Source organism: Sinocyclocheilus anshuiensis, unplaced genomic scaffold, assembly GCF_001515605.1.
Source record: "Sinocyclocheilus anshuiensis isolate Anshui unplaced genomic scaffold, SAMN03320099.WGS_v1.1 scaffold539, whole genome shotgun sequence".
NCBI lineage: Eukaryota > Metazoa > Chordata > Actinopteri > Cypriniformes > Cyprinidae > Sinocyclocheilus > Sinocyclocheilus anshuiensis.
The window spans coordinates 385796-406098 of record NW_015549612.1 but is presented as its reverse complement, the minus strand read 5'-3'; the positions used below and the strand labels follow the sequence as shown (position 1 = coordinate 406098).

Below are 20303 nucleotides of genomic sequence, written 5' to 3'. Positions count from 1 at the left end.
CCAAGTTCGCTTCAGCTTGAGGTCACGAACAGATGGCTGGACATTCTCCTTCAGGATTTTTTGGTCTTGTCTTCCAGGTCCTGAAGCAGCAAAACAGCCCCAGACCATCACAGTACCACCACCATATTTTACTGTTGGTTGATGTTCTTTTTCTGAAATGCAGTGTTACTTTTACGGCAGACGTAATGGGACACACACCTTCCAGAAAGTTCAACTTTTGTCTCGTCAGTCCACGGAGTATTTTCCCAAAAGTCTTGGGGGTCATCAAGATGTTTTCTGGCAAAACTGAGATGAGCCTTTATGTTCTTTTTGCTCAGCAGTGGTTTTCGTCTTGGAACTCTGCCATGCAGACCATTTTTGCCCAGTCTCTTTCTTATGGTGGAGTCATGAACACTGACCTTAACTGAGGCAAGTGAGGCCTGCAGTTCTTTGGATGTTGTTGTGGGGTCTTTTGTGACCTCTTGGATGAGTCGTCGCTGTGCTCTTGGGGTAATTTTGGTCGGCCGGCCACTCCTGGGAAAGTTCTCCACTGTTCCATGTTTTTGCCATTTGTGAATAATGGCTCTCACTGTGGTTCGCTGGAGTCCCAAAGCTTTAGAAATGGCTTTATAACCTTTTCCAGACTGATAGATCTTAATTACTTTCTTTCTCATTTGTTTCTGAATTTCTTTGGATCTCGGCATGATGTCTAGCTTTTGAGGATCTTTTGGTCTACTTCACTTTGTCAGGCAGGTCCTATTTAAGAGATTTCTTGATTGCGAACAGGTGTGGCAGTAATCAGGCCTGGGTGTGGCTAGAGAAATTGAACTCAGGTGTGATAAACCACAGTTTTAACAGGAGGGCAAACACTTCTTCACACAGGGCCATGTAGTTTTGGATTTTGTTTTCCCTTAATAATAAAAACCTTCATTTAAAAACTGCATGTTGTGTTCACTTGTGTTATCTTTGACTAATATTTAAATTTGTTTGATGATCTGAAACATTAAAGTGTGACAAACATGCAAAAAAATAAGAAATCAGGAAGGGGGCCAACACTTTTTCACACCACTGTATATATAAACACAATTTAAATCGATCTGCAAAATAAATATTTTTTTCTATATTCTTCACAGCAGCATTGATACTATTATTCCTGACACTTGCAGAAGAATGAATTAGAGTAAAATGTGGGAAATTACATGTTCAAAATGCTTAAATATTTGAAATGCAATCAATTTAATCCTAAAGAACAGAGGAAAATAAGTGGAAAAATTACTTAACATATATCTAAGTTATGACCCCTATAGACTAAAAATACTTGTTGTTCCTCTCTGCTTTTTATTTAGTCTTTTTCTGTCTCTTGTTTTATCTCCAGCCTCTAACTGATTCCGTTAATTATGTCTTCGTAGTATTAACTGAATTAGCATGTACCAAAATTAGATTAGGAATCTCAAAATAATTACAAAATCACATTAACTACCAGATTGAAGCATTCATTTTACAAATGTGCTACTTTATGTGGCAGATTCTTCTTATTTAAAGACAGTTGTACAATTATATGCAGGAAGTTCCGCTTTGCTTGCTACATAGTGATCTCAGCAACACTTGAACACAACAAGGATGATTTTAAATCATTCTTACTTTATTTTTAGCGGTTTAGATGAATCATCATAGATGTGGAGTTAATTAAGACTGACTGTAATAGATCTATCCTGTCCTTATGCAGCGTTCTTATACTGGGAGGATCAGGAGGAGTGGGAACCTTAGCTATACAGGTGATAATAATGATAAAGGTTTGCCTTTTCCATTTTGCGTAATCATTTTACAAAAACGTTGGAGTCACATTACAAATGATCTCTTGTATTTCATCTCCTTAATGAGTAATAAAACACGTAATCATCTGTGTGTACGTGACATGTTTATTAAGTTTTTGCTTCTCTGCAGATTGTAAAGGCCTGGGGTGCCCATGTGACTGTAACATGTTCCCAGAATGCCGAGCGTCTGGTGAGAGATCTGGGTGCTGATGGTGTCGTGGACTACACTGCTGGACCAGTCGAAAAACAACTACAGACATTACAAAAGTTAGTTTTGGGGCGACCAGTTTGTGACTTTTTTGTTGAACTTGTGATTGACATTGAGTTTATTTCTCTCTCTCTCTCAGGTTTGATTTGATTTTAGACAATATTGGGGGTGAAACTGAGAAATGGGCACTAGATCTTCTGAAACCCTGGAATGGAGCTAAATACGTTACTCTAGTAACACCGTTCCTGCATAACACAGACCGACTGGGCCTCGCAGACGGTATGATGCAGTCTGGAGTCACCATAGGATGCAAAGTGCTAAAGGTAGGGACTTCCCTTCCATGTGCTGAGGAAGAAAAAGTGAGTTTCTTCTGCCACAGAGGCTGAAACCCCTCTTATTTAATGGTTTATGTGTTTATAACCATGTGTGGGTGAATTAGCAGCATGTATGAATCACTTAAGTGTTTCTCTTAAAAATAATAGATGAAAGTAAGTGGAGTTCCTCTCACCCTACAAACCAGATTTTTCTGTACTGTCTGACTATCAGAAGCCAGACCTGAGAAGCGGTTGTAAATGGAGATGCCGCTGAGTTTATATATACAATACTGGTCAAAAGTTTGGGGATTTTTAAATGTTTTTGAAATAAGTGTCTTATGTTCAGCAAGGCTGCATGTAATTGATCAAAAGTACAGTAATACTATGAAATATTATTACAAATTTCAATTTAAAAATATTTTAAAGTGTAATCTGAAATTTCAGCAGCCATTACTCCAGTTGTTAGTGTTACATGAGCCTTCAGAAATGATTGTAATATGCTCAAGAAACATTTCTTATAATCATCAATGTTGAAAACAGTTGTGCTGCTTAATATTTTTGTGGAAACTGTGACAATTTGTAAAGGATTTTTTGATGAATAGAAAGCTAAAAAGAACAGCATTTGTTTAAAATTATTTATTTCTTTTAAATGTCTTTACTGTTTCTTTTGATCAATTTAATGTACCCCTGCTGAATAAAAGTATTCTTTCAAAAAATCTGTAGTACTGGTCCTAAACTTACTAACCCCTTTGTAGATCTTTTTGTTTTGTTTTGTTTTTTTGTGGTTTCTCAGAGCACTCTTCTTGGCAGTTGTTGGGAGTTTTTGCAGGAAATCCACACTGGTCCCTTTTTTCTGACATTAAATCAACACGCAAATGCCTTGTATTCATAGTAGCCTAGTACAGTACAAACATTTAAGTTTTGCATATGTATTTATGATGTAAATTCTTCTATTTTGTTCAATATCTAGCAAAATCCTGAAACTTTCCACATTTGAATTAGATTATAAGTCCCAGGTGCCATTTGAACACATATTCACAGTTACTCTCATGGGACACAATTTCACATAAAGTCATGAGCAGTGATCTCACTGCAGCTGCTGATGACCCAGTAAATGGCTGAACATTTCATGATCAAACACACTTTCTTTTCATAGCCATGACCCACCTTTTTCATTGCTTTACACCACCCTGTCCTGTGGCAAATAGGGACAGAATAAACGATTTATTGAATGTATATACTGATCCAGAATGGATGAAGGTAGAACGAAAGAAATGAAATCAAGAAGTGTCGGGAACCTAAACCTGATCGCCTGACACTGTTTCACTCTTTTGTGGAGGTAGAAGGTTGATCAGTACTAACGCTCTCTCTCTCTCTCTCTTTCTCAGCACCTCAGGAAAGGAGTGCACTACCGCTGGGGTTTCTTTGCTCCAAGCGGCCCCACGCTGGATGAGATTAGCGAAATGGTTGCCGAGCGTCTGGTGAGAGATCTGGGTGCTGATGGTGTCGTGGACTACACTGCTGGACCAGTCGAAAAACAACTACAGACATTACAAAAGTTAGTTTTGGGGCGACCAGTTTGTGACTTTTTTGTTGAACTTGTGATTGACATTGAGTTTATTTCTCTCTCTCTCTCAGGTTTGATTTGATTTTAGACAATATTGGGGGTGAAACTGAGAAATGGGCACTAGATCTTCTGAAACCCTGGAATGGAGCTAAATACGTTACTCTAGTAACACCGTTCCTGCATAACACAGACCGACTGGGCCTCGCAGACGGTATGATGCAGTCTGGAGTCACCATAGGATGCAAAGTGCTAAAGGTAGGGACTTCCCTTCCATGTGCTGAGGAAGAAAAAGTGAGTTTCTTCTGCCACAGAGGCTGAAACCCCTCTTATTTAATGGTTTATGTGTTTATAACCATGTGTGGGTGAATTAGCAGCATGTATGAATCACTTAAGTGTTTCTCTTAAAAATAATAGATGAAAGTAAGTGGAGTTCCTCTCACCCTACAAACCAGATTTTTCTGTACTGTCTGACTATCAGAAGCCAGACCTGAGAAGCGGTTGTAAATGGAGATGCCGCTGAGTTTATATATACAATACTGGTCAAAAGTTTGGGGATTTTTAAATGTTTTTGAAATAAGTGTCTTATGTTCAGCAAGGCTGCATGTAATTGATCAAAAGTACAGTAATACTATGAAATATTATTACAAATTTCAATTTAAAAATATTTTAAAGTGTAATCTGAAATTTCAGCAGCCATTACTCCAGTTGTTAGTGTTACATGAGCCTTCAGAAATGATTGTAATATGCTCAAGAAACATTTCTTATAATCATCAATGTTGAAAACAGTTGTGCTGCTTAATATTTTTGTGGAAACTGTGACAATTTGTAAAGGATTTTTTGATGAATAGAAAGCTAAAAAGAACAGCATTTGTTTAAAATTATTTATTTCTTTTAAATGTCTTTACTGTTTCTTTTGATCAATTTAATGTACCCCTGCTGAATAAAAGTATTCTTTCAAAAAATCTGTAGTACTGGTCCTAAACTTACTAACCCCTTTGTAGATCTTTTTGTTTTGTTTTGTTTTTTTGTGGTTTCTCAGAGCACTCTTCTTGGCAGTTGTTGGGAGTTTTTGCAGGAAATCCACACTGGTCCCTTTTTTCTGACATTAAATCAACACGCAAATGCCTTGTATTCATAGTAGCCTAGTACAGTACAAACATTTAAGTTTTGCATATGTATTTATGATGTAAATTCTTCTATTTTGTTCAATATCTAGCAAAATCCTGAAACTTTCCACATTTGAATTAGATTATAAGTCCCAGGTGCCATTTGAACACATATTCACAGTTACTCTCATGGGACACAATTTCACATAAAGTCATGAGCAGTGATCTCACTGCAGCTGCTGATGACCCAGTAAATGGCTGAACATTTCATGATCAAACACACTTTCTTTTCATAGCCATGACCCACCTTTTTCATTGCTTTACACCACCCTGTCCTGTGGCAAATAGGGACAGAATAAACGATTTATTGAATGTATATACTGATCCAGAATGGATGAAGGTAGAACGAAAGAAATGAAATCAAGAAGTGTCGGGAACCTAAACCTGATCGCCTGACACTGTTTCACTCTTTTGTGGAGGTAGAAGGTTGATCAGTACTAACGCTCTCTCTCTCTCTCTCTTTCTCAGCACCTCAGGAAAGGAGTGCACTACCGCTGGGGTTTCTTTGCTCCAAGCGGCCCCACGCTGGATGAGATTAGCGAAATGGTTGATGCCGGAAAGGTACAGCAGCCTGAGTGTGTCTGATGTGTGTGAGAGACTCTTTCTCTTCAGCTGCTATACATGATTCTCAGTTTTGGCACTTTGGGTTGTTCGCACCAACAGTGATTCCTTATCAAAACAGAATGACATCTTATCTTTACCAGCAATACAATATATCTGTGATCACATTTGCACATTTACTTGTGGCTCTGCGTCTTTTGCTGTTTCTTAGAATGCAGAAACGAGACAGAACAGTTATTATGAACTTGTGTTATGACAACTTGTCTGCTTCATGGTGGGAACAACAGTATGAAGACTTGCTAACCTTATGATAGCCATCAGATGTTGCAGATAACAGACAGATACACAAGACAAACACGTCATTGAAAGAGTGTGATCTGTGTGATTTGTGAATTTAATATCAGATATTTCAGAAAAGCAAGAAACCATATGAAAAAGTTAAAAGTTAATATTTGATTTGAATATATCCTTTATACTTTAATGTTAAACAGCATGTAAGGGAGCTTTTATATAATGGTAAGCAGAAAAAGTTTTGACATTTACATATATTCACAGTTAAAAAATAACAGTGAAACATTACAGCAGTGCAGCAGGCAGGAAATGTATCTTATCTTGTTTCCTTTAAAGCATGTGCTCTTACGCCTGCATGTCCTGTGTGTTTGCTAACCAGCTTTGAGTGTGTTTCCGTTTGTTTTGAGAAGATATTCACGATAATACAATGATAATAAAATGTTTCATATTTTATGACAACGTTTGGCCAGACTTCAGTTAACCCTGTTGGAAGTCTAATGTATTCATTTATATTCGTATTAGTGCTACTATCACTTCAGATTGTAGATATTAAAATCATAATCAGCTGACATTTGATAAGGAGTTCAGATCACATGTTTCCTCAAGACACTGTAAACAGTACATTTACCATGAAGGTAACATGAACTCATTACAGATACAGTCAAAGCATAACTTCTTGTGTGAAGTTCTTGTGTGGGTCAAACCAGCATCGTCTTGTTTACCAGCTCAGAGTTTTAACCACAACACAGCTAACCTACTATACACCCGCCACCCACTTCTGCACAACCGAATGCATTGCATGCGCATATTAAAAGTTGATACCCATTTGGATGAGATTACCATACCAATGAGTCATCACATTAAACTGCAGGCATTATTCAGGTCCTCCCAGGACGTCGCATTTCAGTTCTAATATTTGTGTTCTGTTTTGTTGTTGTAGGTCCGTCCTGTGGTGGAGGAAGTGTTCTCATTTGCTCAAGTGCCCCAAGTCTTTCAGAAAGTAGAGCAGGGTCATGCTCGTGGCAAAACTGTGGTTTCCGTCATTGAGGACCAAAAAGAGTAACTACCTACAGTATGACAACCAAAAACATATGCCAGGACTTTTTTGAAATTGTCTGATGAATTAAAAATATTAACCTAATGGCAAATGTCTTTATTTTGCATTACAAAATTAGCTGACATGTCCCATTCATTATTTGAAATACATTACTGTAATATGCATAAACAACTTGAAAAGTCAAAACAAACAAACAGAATAAAAAAAAAGTTTTATTCTAAATGTAACAGTATATTTTGGAAATATGGGCATGGACACACAAAAACAACTACCAAAAAATCTTTGTAAAAGAAAACAGAGAGAAAAAGCTCTAAAAGCAGAACAGCAGATCAAGGATCAGCTGGATTTCAAATGAATGCGAGTTTGTGAACATGAGTGAACTGATGCCAGATCAGCACAGCTAGGCGGAAATGTTTCTATAATGTTCTAATATGTGCTTACTTACTCCAGAATATTCTGACATACTAAAGAAATACTTTGTTCAGCAACTGTAAAATTGTAGGAGTCAACAAGTTCCCACATTTTGCTTTCAGCGAGTTTGAATGGCAGATGAATAGATGCTGCCTTACATTCAGTGAGGTCTATAATACCCGTTTGTTTTCTCATTCATCTGAACAGCAGTTGCTCATCTGGTGAAGGAACTCTTGGAAGTATGCAATTTAAAATGTGCAGTTTTTTCTCACGAGTGCTTAGTTCTGCAGCCAAGAGTGTGATCTGTGTGATTTGTGAATTTAATATCAGATATTTCAGAAAAGCAAGAAACCATATGAAAAAGTTAAAAGTTAATATTTGATTTGAATATATCCTTTATACTTTAATGTTAAACAGCATGTAAGGGAGCTTTTATATAATGGTAAGCAGAAAAAGTTTTGACATTTACATATATTCACAGTTAAAAAATAACAGTGAAACATTACAGCAGTGCAGCAGGCAGGAAATGTATCTTATCTTGTTTCCTTTAAAGCATGTGCTCTTACGCCTGCATGTCCTGTGTGTTTGCTAACCAGCTTTGAGTGTGTTTCCGTTTGTTTTGAGAAGATATTCACGATAATACAATGATAATAAAATGTTTCATATTTTATGACAACGTTTGGCCAGACTTCAGTTAACCCTGTTGGAAGTCTAATGTATTCATTTATATTCGTATTAGTGCTACTATCACTTCAGATTGTAGATATTAAAATCATAATCAGCTGACATTTGATAAGGAGTTCAGATCACATGTTTCCTCAAGACACTGTAAACAGTACATTTACCATGAAGGTAACATGAACTCATTACAGATACAGTCAAAGCATAACTTCTTGTGTGAAGTTCTTGTGTGGGTCAAACCAGCATCGTCTTGTTTACCAGCTCAGAGTTTTAACCACAACACAGCTAACCTACTATACACCCGCCACCCACTTCTGCACAACCGAATGCATTGCATGCGCATATTAAAAGTTGATACCCATTTGGATGAGATTACCATACCAATGAGTCATCACATTAAACTGCAGGCATTATTCAGGTCCTCCCAGGACGTCGCATTTCAGTTCTAATATTTGTGTTCTGTTTTGTTGTTGTAGGTCCGTCCTGTGGTGGAGGAAGTGTTCTCATTTGCTCAAGTGCCCCAAGTCTTTCAGAAAGTAGAGCAGGGTCATGCTCGTGGCAAAACTGTGGTTTCCGTCATTGAGGACCAAAAAGAGTAACTACCTACAGTATGACAACCAAAAACATATGCCAGGACTTTTTTGAAATTGTCTGATGAATTAAAAATATTAACCTAATGGCAAATGTCTTTATTTTGCATTACAAAATTAGCTGACATGTCCCATTCATTATTTGAAATACATTACTGTAATATGCATAAACAACTTGAAAAGTCAAAACAAACAAACAGAATAAAAAAAAAGTTTTATTCTAAATGTAACAGTATATTTTGGAAATATGGGCATGGACACACAAAAACTAAAACAGATTACTAAACGCATCAGAAAATGGACACACACGCACAAAAACAACTACCAAAAAATCTTTGTAAAAGAAAACAGAGAGAAAAAGCTCTAAAAGCAGAACAGCAGATCAAGGATCAGCTGGATTTCAAATGAATGCGAGTTTGTGAACATGAGTGAACTGATGCCAGATCAGCACAGCTAGGCGGAAATGTTTCTATAATGTTCTAATATGTGCTTACTTACTCCAGAATATTCTGACATACTAAAGAAATACTTTGTTCAGCAACTGTAAAATTGTAGGAGTCAACAAGTTCCCACATTTTGCTTTCAGCGAGTTTGAATGGCAGATGAATAGATGCTGCCTTACATTCAGTGAGGTCTATAATACCCGTTTGTTTTCTCATTCATCTGAACAGCAGTTGCTCATCTGGTGAAGGAACTCTTGGAAGTATGCAATTTAAAATGTGCAGTTTTTTCTCACGAGTGCTTAGTTCTGCAGCCAGGTTGCTTTGAGCCAATCATCTGAGATATTAATGTGATTAATTACTCTGGAGCCACAAGAAAATAATGTCTTGACTGCTGATGGCACCACAAGAACATGCACAAGCCCTTTACTAGCGACCATCCTGAGATGTGACATGAAAGGCTACAGACAAGAAAAAGCCTATTTCAAGCTATCAGGAGCCATTAAGATTTTAAGGCACTAGTAAAACGTCTACTAGTCTAAGTACTATTAGTATACGACTATACTAAGTATCCATGATTTAGATATTTTTTTGCAAAAAAATAATTTAGTCAGAATACACAGCTACTTATAAATGGAAGAAGGTGCTTTTTGCCCCTAAAAAGTGTAGTTATGACAGGCAAGGGGTAAACTGGGACATACTAACCTTGACTCTTTGCTGAAAATGAACAAGGTCACCTAAAGTGCAGCTACATGCAAATCCTGATGCTAGTGCGCCCCCTTTGGTACTGTTATTGCATTGCAAGCAAGACAGTACTTTGTGTTTCTGGGCCAATGCAGTTAACAACAAAAAAGTACTAGCACAAAAGATGAAACTACTGTAGCAGGTCTCATTAAGGTCCTTGATGTAGTCAATGGACTTCTGTTGAACATCCAAAGATACATCACTCATGTAGACAACTGTAATCTAGATGCATGATTTCAAAAGATTTGGTCCCACACACATTCTTATCTCGGGATAATGATCCCATCAGTGACAGAGACTCATCAGAGTCATTTATGGCGTTACAGAAATGCCTCTGATTTGACTGGAGCACTAAAGGATTTCCACAGTCCATCTCTGGTTGGTTTTCTGCTCATCAAAGGTGTTGAGAACCACCTGGTTTTTATCATACTGTTGGCCACCTAGATGAAGAACAGATTAAGAAGGTCAAATTCCTTTTGATTTCAACAGGCTCTTTGGGTTTAAATTACACTTCCATTTAAAAGTTTGGATTCCGACTTTTTTACAGAAATTTATATTTTTATTCGGCAAGGAAGCATTAAATTGATCAAAGTTGACAGAAGAGACATTTATGTTACAAAAGATTGCCATTCCAAATAAAAGCTGAACATTCTAATAATAGTAAGAAATCTTTCTTGCGCACCAACTCAGCATAATTAGAATGATTTCTGAAGAATCATGTGACACTGAGGACTGGAGTAATGGCTGCTGAAAATTCAGCTTTGCATCAAAGCGTTGATACAAATTGCATTTTAAAATATATTTAAATAAAAAACTGTTACTTGAAAGTGTAATAATCTTACACAATGTTACTGTTTTACTGTATTTTTTTAATCAAATAAAAGCAAATAAAGGTAGGCAGACAGGGTGTAACACATTAAGTGGCCACGAGATGGCAACACATTACAGGTTCTGCTGTGCTGACTGACGTCAGGGTGGCGCTCAAGTTACAGAAATTTGAACCACAAACAGACTCATTCTGAATTCAGACAAACAAAAGAAGCCATACAGCAGTGGTCTTTTGTCAGAGATTGTTGTCACAGTCCAAATAAATAATTTACCCTTGATTCCACTGATCTCCTGCTTTACACGTAAAAATACATTTTCAATCTGTTCCCTTAAAAAAATCTGACCAATGAATGAATGTTCCAGTTGTTTGTGGTGGCTAGTTAAATTTAAAACTACATTTTGTAAAGATGCCACTCACAAAGAGTAATTTCTAGTTAAAGAAAAACGTTAACTCATTTTGACCATAAAACCCCTCTAAATGCTATTTTTTATCATATAATTTAATTATATTACCATATTGGCCCGAATATAAGATGACCCTGATTATAAGACGACCCCCCTTTTTCCAGATGTACCTTTTGGAAAAAGGCTTTTTAAAAACCAAATCTTGTTTTTTTTCAGTAAAACACATTTTGTCTTCAATTATTTTCATATTGCATATTTTTCCTAGTTTAATTTTTGTTTTGAAAGTATGGTAAAAACTGGTAAAATGTACCAACAATCACATTTAAAAAATATACACTTTTTGATATACCATTAAAAAAACAAAACAAAAACAGGTAGCCCATCTGAATTAGTACATTTAGGCTATCCATCTAATAGTAGCCTACCAAAATCTTATTAACAGTAGAAGTTAAATCTTACTGTAGTCGTCAAATCTGGGTACTGTCTTACGTTTTAAAATCACAAAGGGAGTTTGGTCCCATCAGGCTAACGTGACAGTCACGACTCATGCAGCTATAAGCTTTTCTTATTCTTTTGTTTTTACTCGCGATCTTTACAACACGCATTACATTACGTATTTCATGGCACACTCGTTTTATGCGTATTTGGCGCCACCTATTGTTGTGGGTGTATTATTGACATGTCAAAGTCTAGACCCTGAATATAAGACGACCGCGTTTTTTCAGATGTATTTCCAAGAAAAAAACATCGTCTTATATTCGGGTCAATACGGTAATATTTTATTAGAATAGTTTGTGGAATATTATTAGCATTTAGTTAATATTCAGTTGAGTGTTAAATGCTAGCCCCTTCATCTGTAATACAGATTCAGACACATCTTTGCCTCTGACAGGATGCTGTGGTATGTATGTAGGGCGGCAGTGCGGTTGCCCGAGCAGATCGAGCGCAGTTGCTAATAGAAATACCACACAGGTATGATGTGACATCAGAATGTGTCATCAGTAAGCGATTATGAGCTCGTCAGTGCAGGGTGCAGTTTTATGACTGACAGACATACTCATACGCCCCATGTGCATGCGAATGTTTCTCTGTTTATTGTTCCACTCCAACCTTTCTGTTTCATTTAATTTTTCTTTTCATTGTGTTTTCTTTTATTCAAACGTATAAAGTACTGACCTTTGACCTCCAGCACAAGGTCGGGTTTGAGATTGTTGCGTATGATTCCGTCTCCTGTGATGCTCCAGAACTGATTGTCTTTGCCTGGTTCAGGTGAGACATTCAACCTGCCACCTGCCATCACCACACCTCCAGACGTTTCCACACAACAGTCCTCCACCATCTGAAGAGAAAAAGCCAGAGAGATGGTGGTCATGACCAGTAAACAGAGCCATAGTCGAAATCACTCGAGTACAGAATCGGATCTGGAGAGGCGATCAAAGTCGAGTACCTTGCAGTGCAGTAGTCCATTCTCATAGACCCATATCTGCTCTGGACCACCAGTTTCCTCCAGCACTTGAACCCGGAGCAGCTTTAAATCATCCAGGGATCCAGTCAGAGACATCAAGCAGCCTGTCTCTGCACTACGTAGCCGGAAATAAACACGTTTCTATTGAGAAAGACACAGAAGATAAATGGTCATGTTTGGATGTTTAAACTAGCTATAAGAGAAACTACTATAGATAAAGTTTGCCTCAATCTGCTTAATAAACTCTAACCCGCTTAATAAAGTACTATTATGTAATCATGGGTATTAACAGTCTCATTCTGGATTTACTGGAGTGTCTTTATATCCACATGTTGTAAATGTGCTGGGTTTGCCCTGCCTTTATATGTGCGGTTCCCAAACAATTAACTCTCACACCTAAAAGCAAAACTATCTAAACCCCACTGGATCTGAACACACATCAAACACAAGTCATTTCGCTTACTGAGAACTAGGCATGTGGTGGCGTTTCATACCTGTAGTAACGGACGCAGAGAGCCAATCTGCTCCCAGCCTCTGAACTTCTGCCAATCACCAATCTCGCTGGGATGGAGCAGGACCTGACGACCACGGAAGTTGCTGTATTCATACAACACCCAGCTGATAAACAGAAAAACACAAATACACAGAGAAAAATCAATTACCTTATATTCTTTTCTTATCCAAATGAACCATAAAGAAGAAGAATAACACTAAATTTGGTGTTCTACACCTACAATGAAATCTGAGCTTTGAATGTGCTTCACAAACCACTCACATTCCTCCATTGACCAATAGAGAGCTGACCCGCCCATCAATGCCAGCCAGAGATAGGTTCAAAACGCCATCGGTCAGAACTACTTTACGTCCTCTGAAGCCGGATTTACAGAAGAGTGTGATGGAGGGCATAGAGAACTCCTGAGTGGACAGAGAAACAATGATACATGTGTTTATTACAAAAATCCAATCATTTTATTATAGAATCCATAGTCAGATACGACATGACTGAAAACAAGGCTGTGCTTTGAACATGTTGCACTGCTTTGTACCTTTTAGCCCACAAAACACCGAAGATGCCACAAATCTTTCTAAAATTATTTATTGCAAACATCTTTGCTTTCATTTTGCCTCACCACAATCATGACAATTATTTCAAGCAACATTTTTTGTCAGGAAAAATATTAATCTTATCTTTTCTCTTTTTTTGTTTTAACCAAAAATGTAACTACATGACAGAATGCATGAACACTTCTGTTGAAAGACTATAACACATAGTGAATTTTTTTAATATAATTTTCGATCTACTCTAGGTATTCTTTTTAGATATTGTTTCAGCATTGTCATTCTTGGAATTACAACAAATTCTCATCCTATTTAGCCAGATTAACAATATGTTCAATGTTCACGTCTAGTTGTTTAAGTTGGCAATGCCTAAAAATACATGATACAATACATCTACACGATCAGTGAAAGTAATATGTAGTGCCAAGACAGCACTTGTCAGATATGAAAAGGGTCTATCCTCACAGCCTCATTTTCAGTCGGACCAAATTAAATATTCTGCCAAGCCTAGGGATCTTTTTCTTCTGATCCCATCTTCTATTCAGTACTCACATGTCCTACAGAGTGGACGGAGCTGATTTTGCAGTCAGAGTAGAGTAAGCCCAGAGCCTCAGGATTGGGGTATTCTCCTTCCTCCAGTACATACATGTTGTCAGTGAACTGTGGGCCATCGAACACTACCCAGCTTCAAGCAGAGACATGTACAATGAAATGTTGATTATTTTGAAACACTATCCAATCTTGCTGAACTGTAAAGTGTTTTGTACACATTTAAAGTTCTTGTGTGATTCTGTTGTAAGGCAACATTTCTCACCTCCCAGCCAAAACTTTGCAGGACATGGGGTGGAAGCCCTTCGGCAGGAATGCCACACTTTCATCTAAAGTCTGCATTGCTCCCTTGAACCCCGGTTCAGCAAACAACTGCACCTGAGAGCGTTTCATCAGAGTATCACATGAATGAAGCTTAAAGAAGCTTTTCAATCTAAAATCACTTTGATAAGATGCAGATGATAAGAAAAATATATCCAGTTGACTAAAATAACTAGATCTTCACTTCAGTTAAAACTAGGAATCTGTGCCCGCAGAATTCCTGAATGCCTGTCACTCACAAATCTGTACACATACTGCCTCTAGCATCTTCATTTATCACATTTTTGATCATTCTTTCAGCTGTATGTAGGATTGTAGTACTCTTAGCTCTGATTAACATTTTTAAATCCATTGCACAGATTTCCTTTCATAATAAGATTCCATGTGGAACCATAACATTTAAACTCACCTTATATCTGGACAGTCCTTCAGCTTGTTCCTGAGGCAGAAAAAAATCTATTATAAGACGCCATGGGAATACAAACACAAGCAAGGTTTTATTGAGTAACAAATAAACTTGCAAAACAATAACGTTGCAAAAATAGGGCAGATATTGCAGACAAATTATTACCAAAACCACAGGCTGAATTGACAAGATCTTGCAGTTGTGTGCTCCCCAGTCCTCTGGACTGCCGTAGAGACCCGTCTCTAAAACGTACAGCTCGCCTGAGAAGCGTGCCTTCTCGAATGCTATCCACCTGTTCAGTCAGACGTTAAACAGTTAGATCTTTTTAACTCAGCAGTTTTGATCTCAGTAATATGAACCACATTGACTTCCACATCACTCACAATTTGCCACCAATTTCACATTCAGTAAGGAAAATACAGATAGCTGAATTAATCAATCTAAAGATGACAGGCAAAAGTCACTTATTATTTCTCAATAAGTAAACCACAGCCCTAAGTGTACAGAAAGCATATCTGTGACAGATACATATAAGAAACACAATGGGATTGTGAATCAGTGTTAAATATAAACACTATTGTTTTAGTCATCTCATAATTTATCTAATTTTATTGAAGAATGTTATCAAAGTCACACCCTTGACACTGACGCAGCACTACATTGACACGTGTGGTCTTGACACAGGATTTTTATGTGTCTGTTTGCATGTGAAGGACAGGAGAGAGAAGGGGTGTGGGTGTGCTTGCAACACCATCACTGAAAACTCTTTGATTAAAAAAGATAACTAGAGTATGAGTCTGCCTCAGGATATATGACACCTCACATCCGTGTGCCACTCCTTTCATTATCAGCAGAGCAGGTATGAACTTCAACCATGAAACCGCTTTAAAACATACCATATATGAGAGGTTCAGAATTAAACAGATAACTGACAAAATATATATATATATATATATATATATATATATTTATATTCTTTAGTGCAAACAGTACAACAAAGTGATAAAATGTGTACCTTGAATGCAAAGTCACTTTGAATAAAAGCATTTGCCAAATGCATTAATGTAAATATAAATTTTAAAATATAATTTATTTCTATGATGGCAAAGCTGTAGCTCCTGCGTCAGCAGCATCATGCGTCATGGTACTCTCGTGAACGTGCGTCGAAGACTGACACGGAAGAGAAGAATTGTTGAAGTTATTTTTGTTTTCTTTGCACACAAAAAGTGTTCTCGTAGCTTCATAATATTATGTTTGAACCACTGATGTCACATGGACTATTTTAACGATGTCCTTACTACCTTTCTGGGCCTTGAACATGTCAGTTACATTGCTGTCTATGGAGGTTCAGAAAGCTCTCGGATTTCATCAATAATATCTTAATTTGTGTTCTGAAGATGAACGAAGGTCTTACAGGTTTGGAACGACATGAGGGTGAGTTTTTAATGACAGAATTTTCATTTTTGGGTGAACTACTGTATCAATTTTACCCTTATGAACTAGATGAATGAAAATATTTATAATAGTTTATTTACAAAAACCGATAAACGCCACTTAAAAAAAAAAAAAGAGCTGATAGCCGTGCATTATTCTCCACATATAACGCGATCTGAACCCTAAACACGTTTTGTCCACTTTCAAGGCATCATGAGTTCATGTTTTACTGCAGAAGCCAACAAGCTCCCTTGTTGTTTGTGAACAGAAGCCGATAAGTCCATTTTAGCGAATCAGCGTGCTGTATTCAGGTCAGGTGACAAGGCTACTTTCACTTTGAAAAGACTTGCTAGCTGAAAGGAGTTTCGTCAGAGCTGACTAAAAGTGATCGAGGATGGATAATTTCGACAAACTTGATGAACCTGTGATATCTTCTTCAGGTTGTGAAGGAAAATAAAAGCTGAAACGTTTTCACGGAACCTTGCAAAAGCAGCGCGTTACAATGGTGAAGGAAAAGCTCCGTGTATTGCGTGTAATCACATCCATACAGTTCATGATCACAACAACAACGTTTGTCAGGCATCTACATTGTCATCTGAGGAGATTACAAAGATTAAACGAGTGTTTTTTTAACTCTAAAACATGAAATGTGGAGTTATCTGCTTTTGCTATAAAACAAACTTTCAATATGTAAAAAAAACATACTTTCAATGAACTTTAATTTTGTAAATTACCTGTATTTGTTTAAGTTATGATTACTAAATCAAAACAACCCAACTGCAGTTTGATTGATATTACTTGGAATCCGCAATAAAAAAAACGTGATTTCTGAAAATAAATAAAAATGGAGTTATTGGTTTTTGTAAATGAACTCTTCTTTTCGAGGACCAAGACTACTTCAAATATGGGTGGTGACTTTTGTACACTTAAATAATGAGTTACATAATGAGAGAATTATCATTTCGGAGTGAACTACTTCTGATTTGATCTCTATAAGCAGCTGCCCACAAGGGCTGAACATTTCACTGACAGATTTAGTCATACCAAGGACGAGGGTTACGAAAGAAAAAAAAAAAAAAAGAGTGATGCCTGAAGGAGGAAACAGGGAGCTTAGATGTAGACACTTACACGCCAGAGAGGACTTCCACCGATTGTGTCTTTATGCCAAAGCCAGTGGTTTCCATACTAATGACAGGTTCCAGCAGGTCCACATTCATCCCTCTCTCGCTGAAATCCCGCTCACTGAACATTCTCACATGAGGAGTCATGAAATCCTACAGAAGGGCACAAACCATGAAACGACTTAAATCAGCGTACATCAGAAAAACACACATAAAGACCACACAAAGTTTATTCATACTTGTCTTCCCAGCATGCCTTACTGTGAGGAGGTTATGCTGTAAACGGTTTATTTAATATTAATCTTGAACTCTTTGATTCAGAAAAGGTCTCCATATACATACTGCTAACACTGGATGTATAGAGAGGAGCCTGTCTTCCAGTCCACCCCAGTCACTGAAGTCTGCATACTCTCCTTCCTCCAGAAGATACTGGCGACCCTCGAACCCTGGTGCAGAATATCCTACCCAGCTATAAATGAACAATAACAAGAATCACTGCTGGATCCAGCTAAAGGCAATAAAGCATCAAGAAATGAAGGTATGTGTAGAGCTACAGTAATTTGGTGACATGTTGATGGTCTGGCTGCCTTTCCACACTTTCCAGACCAAACCAAAAAACCAAAATCCAACAATGTCAGCTGTACTGTCAAAAAATTTACTCACAGGCCACTCAGGATCTTCAGTGAGCCCACAGAACTCAGTCTCTTTCTCCTGGTGCTGTCAGCACTCTCAGTCTCATCTTCTTCATTCTTCTCTTCCTCTCCTTCATCAAAGTTGTAAATGTCCTTTTCGATCTCTATGCACTCCCCTTGAAACATTGGTTTTTCAAAGAGTAGTGCCTGAATTCACATAGAAAAAAAACACTTTACAGCTTGCTGCATATTTAGAATAACATTCTGTCAAATACATTCATTAAAATTCATTAAAATCTAGAATGTGAATAAATACTGAATGCAACACAGACCACCAGAAATTCACTTTTCATTTAGGGCCAAAATTGATTTTGCTTTGATTTGTATGGTACATTTTCTACACTTTGTAACTGCATTATTATTATTAATGTTCTTGCATTTAAATTATTAAATAAATTAATATAAATTAAAATTGCATACATTGAATATGAATTAAATAAAATTATTTAAAAAGTAAAAATGTATGACAAATACTTTTTAATAACTTTTTACTTAAATTCTCTTGAAAAAAATACTGTCATGAAAAAGATGCTTTATTTCATACAACAAAATACATGACATGTTCAGTGTTTGACTGGGGTGTGTTTATGTGTGCATACTCTTGTGGGCAGAATATTCAGAATTCTGGGAATTCTTCCCCCAGTGTCTTTGAGCCTTAGGCAGAGTCAACTCAAGTCCTGTATACTGCGCTCAGAGCCCAGGAAGACACGAGTTCAGGAATTGCAGGAACTTTGTCAAGTAAAGCCCTGTGAGGTTCAGTTCACAGAAACTAAGCCGACTTCCCTGGTCCATCAAAACCATTGGACTGTTTCTTATAAGTAACATTTAATTGTAATTAAACCATTATGGGATCACATGCCTCTGCTGTGAGAAACATGTACTGCCAAAGCTCCGACTGCATCTAACTGTAGTTTCAAAGTCAGACACAATGCCGCTGCTCTTTCACGGCTCAGAAATCAAAAGAACAAACACTGGCACGGGCTGAGCAAGCAAAGAACAAGAACAAACCCCGCCTCTGGGCATGCTCGATCTGGTCCAGACTACCTGCACCAACAGGTACTTTTAATTCCAGGCTGTACAGAATGTCTTTCGCCAAATAAATGTGCAAAATTAGTCTTTAGTTGTTGCATTTTTCTGTGAGCTGAACTACACCTTTTTGTTCAATCAGTGTTCAATGTGATTTAACATGTAAAGCTCACCTTAATTTCATTGGGATTTTCCACCTTAATTTCACCCTGTGAAAAGCAAAAAGAACAGTTGTATATGAACCTCTGTTCATACATTTTGTTGTAAACCAGAATGAGATGGAATGAGTGTGTGAAAATGAGTGGTATGTAATTACCATTTTCAAAGGCCGCAGTGATCCGACAAAGGGGGTGGGAAAGCCCCAGTCCTGAGGGCAGGGATACACTCCTTCCTCCAAAACAGCCAAAAGACCCTTGAAACCTGGGTCACTAAAGACCATCCATCTACAAACACACAACCACAGTAAGAATAGATCTAAAAGGATTTTAGAACCTGGTAAAAGATAACTTTAATTTTGTAATTTAAAAACATGCTTCTTGAAGTTTTGGCAAAGAACAAACATGCCAAGGCAGAAAAAAAAATAATTCGAAAATGCCATCTCCATGCAACACGCAACAAGAAGAAAACAACATTCCAACAGACACACAGTCTCTTTCTCTCTCTCTCTCTGAGTCTCTCAACTCCAATCATAGGTCACATGCTTTAACCTCAAAACTTTCCACTTGATCATGCAGTGAGGACAAACATGAGGCTTGTGTACTTCAATCTCATTTTAGCTCTGAGTTTTGCTCCCATGCACTACTGATCATAAGTTAGGGATCAGTAAGATTTTTTTAAAGTGACAGTAAAGACATTTATAATGTTTCAAATACATGGACTTCTTTTGAATTTTCCATTCATTAAGATACTGAGGAAAAATGTTACACAGCAACAACTGCTTTCAGCACTGATAATAAGAAATGTTTCCTGAACATTTAACATGAACAATTAGCATATTATAAATATTTCTGAAGGATCATGTGACTAAAGACTGGAGTAATGGCTGCTGAAAATTCCGTTTTAAAATGTATTAAAACAGAAATTAGTTATTTTAAAGTGTAATAATATTTCACAGTATAACTATTTTTTAGTATAACTATAAATGCAGCCTTTGGGAGCACAAGAGACTACTTTG

The 20303-nt window shown here is 37.2% G+C and overlaps 2 protein-coding genes across 5 annotated transcripts in view; one reads left to right on the top strand and one right to left on the bottom strand.

Moving 5' to 3' along the window:
- LOC107659252 (reticulon-4-interacting protein 1 homolog, mitochondrial) overlaps positions 1–7041 on the top strand; it is a 20862-nt gene extending 13821 nt beyond the window's left edge. For 2 of the 3 annotated variants that reach the window (XM_016448127.1, XM_016448126.1), the window contains 6 exons: positions 1706–1754; positions 1924–1983; positions 3797–3873; positions 3954–4137; positions 5517–5609; positions 6841–7041. In XM_016448127.1, the coding sequence (XP_016303613.1) occupies positions 1706–1754; positions 1924–1983; positions 3797–3873; positions 3954–4137; positions 5517–5609; positions 6841–6963 (586 nt within the window). In that variant the 3' untranslated portion in view covers positions 6964–7041. Of the gene's footprint in view, positions 1–1705; positions 1755–1923; positions 2061–2140; positions 2325–3796; positions 3874–3953; positions 4138–5516; positions 5610–6840 lie in introns of all 3 variants that reach the window. The other variant, XM_016448128.1, reaches the window with a different exon arrangement.
- A 1859-nt stretch (positions 7042–8900) lies between these two features.
- Positions 8901–20303, bottom strand: part of LOC107659250 (titin homolog) — a 60398-nt gene continuing 48995 nt past the window's right edge. For both annotated transcript variants that reach the window (XM_016448122.1, XM_016448123.1), the window contains 14 exons: positions 19446–19572; positions 19303–19338; positions 18075–18250; positions 17754–17880; positions 17419–17564; positions 15022–15148; positions 14860–14889; positions 14395–14507; positions 14133–14265; positions 13297–13436; positions 13016–13139; positions 12504–12662; positions 12233–12395; positions 8901–10263 (listed from right to left, as the gene is read on the bottom strand). In XM_016448122.1, the coding sequence (XP_016303608.1) occupies positions 10175–10263; positions 12233–12395; positions 12504–12662; positions 13016–13139; positions 13297–13436; positions 14133–14265; positions 14395–14507; positions 14860–14889; positions 15022–15148; positions 17419–17564; positions 17754–17880; positions 18075–18250; positions 19303–19338; positions 19446–19572 (1690 nt within the window). In that variant the 3' untranslated portion in view covers positions 8901–10174. The remainder of the gene's footprint in view (positions 10264–12232; positions 12396–12503; positions 12663–13015; positions 13140–13296; positions 13437–14132; positions 14266–14394; positions 14508–14859; positions 14890–15021; positions 15149–17418; positions 17565–17753; positions 17881–18074; positions 18251–19302; positions 19339–19445; positions 19573–20303) is intronic.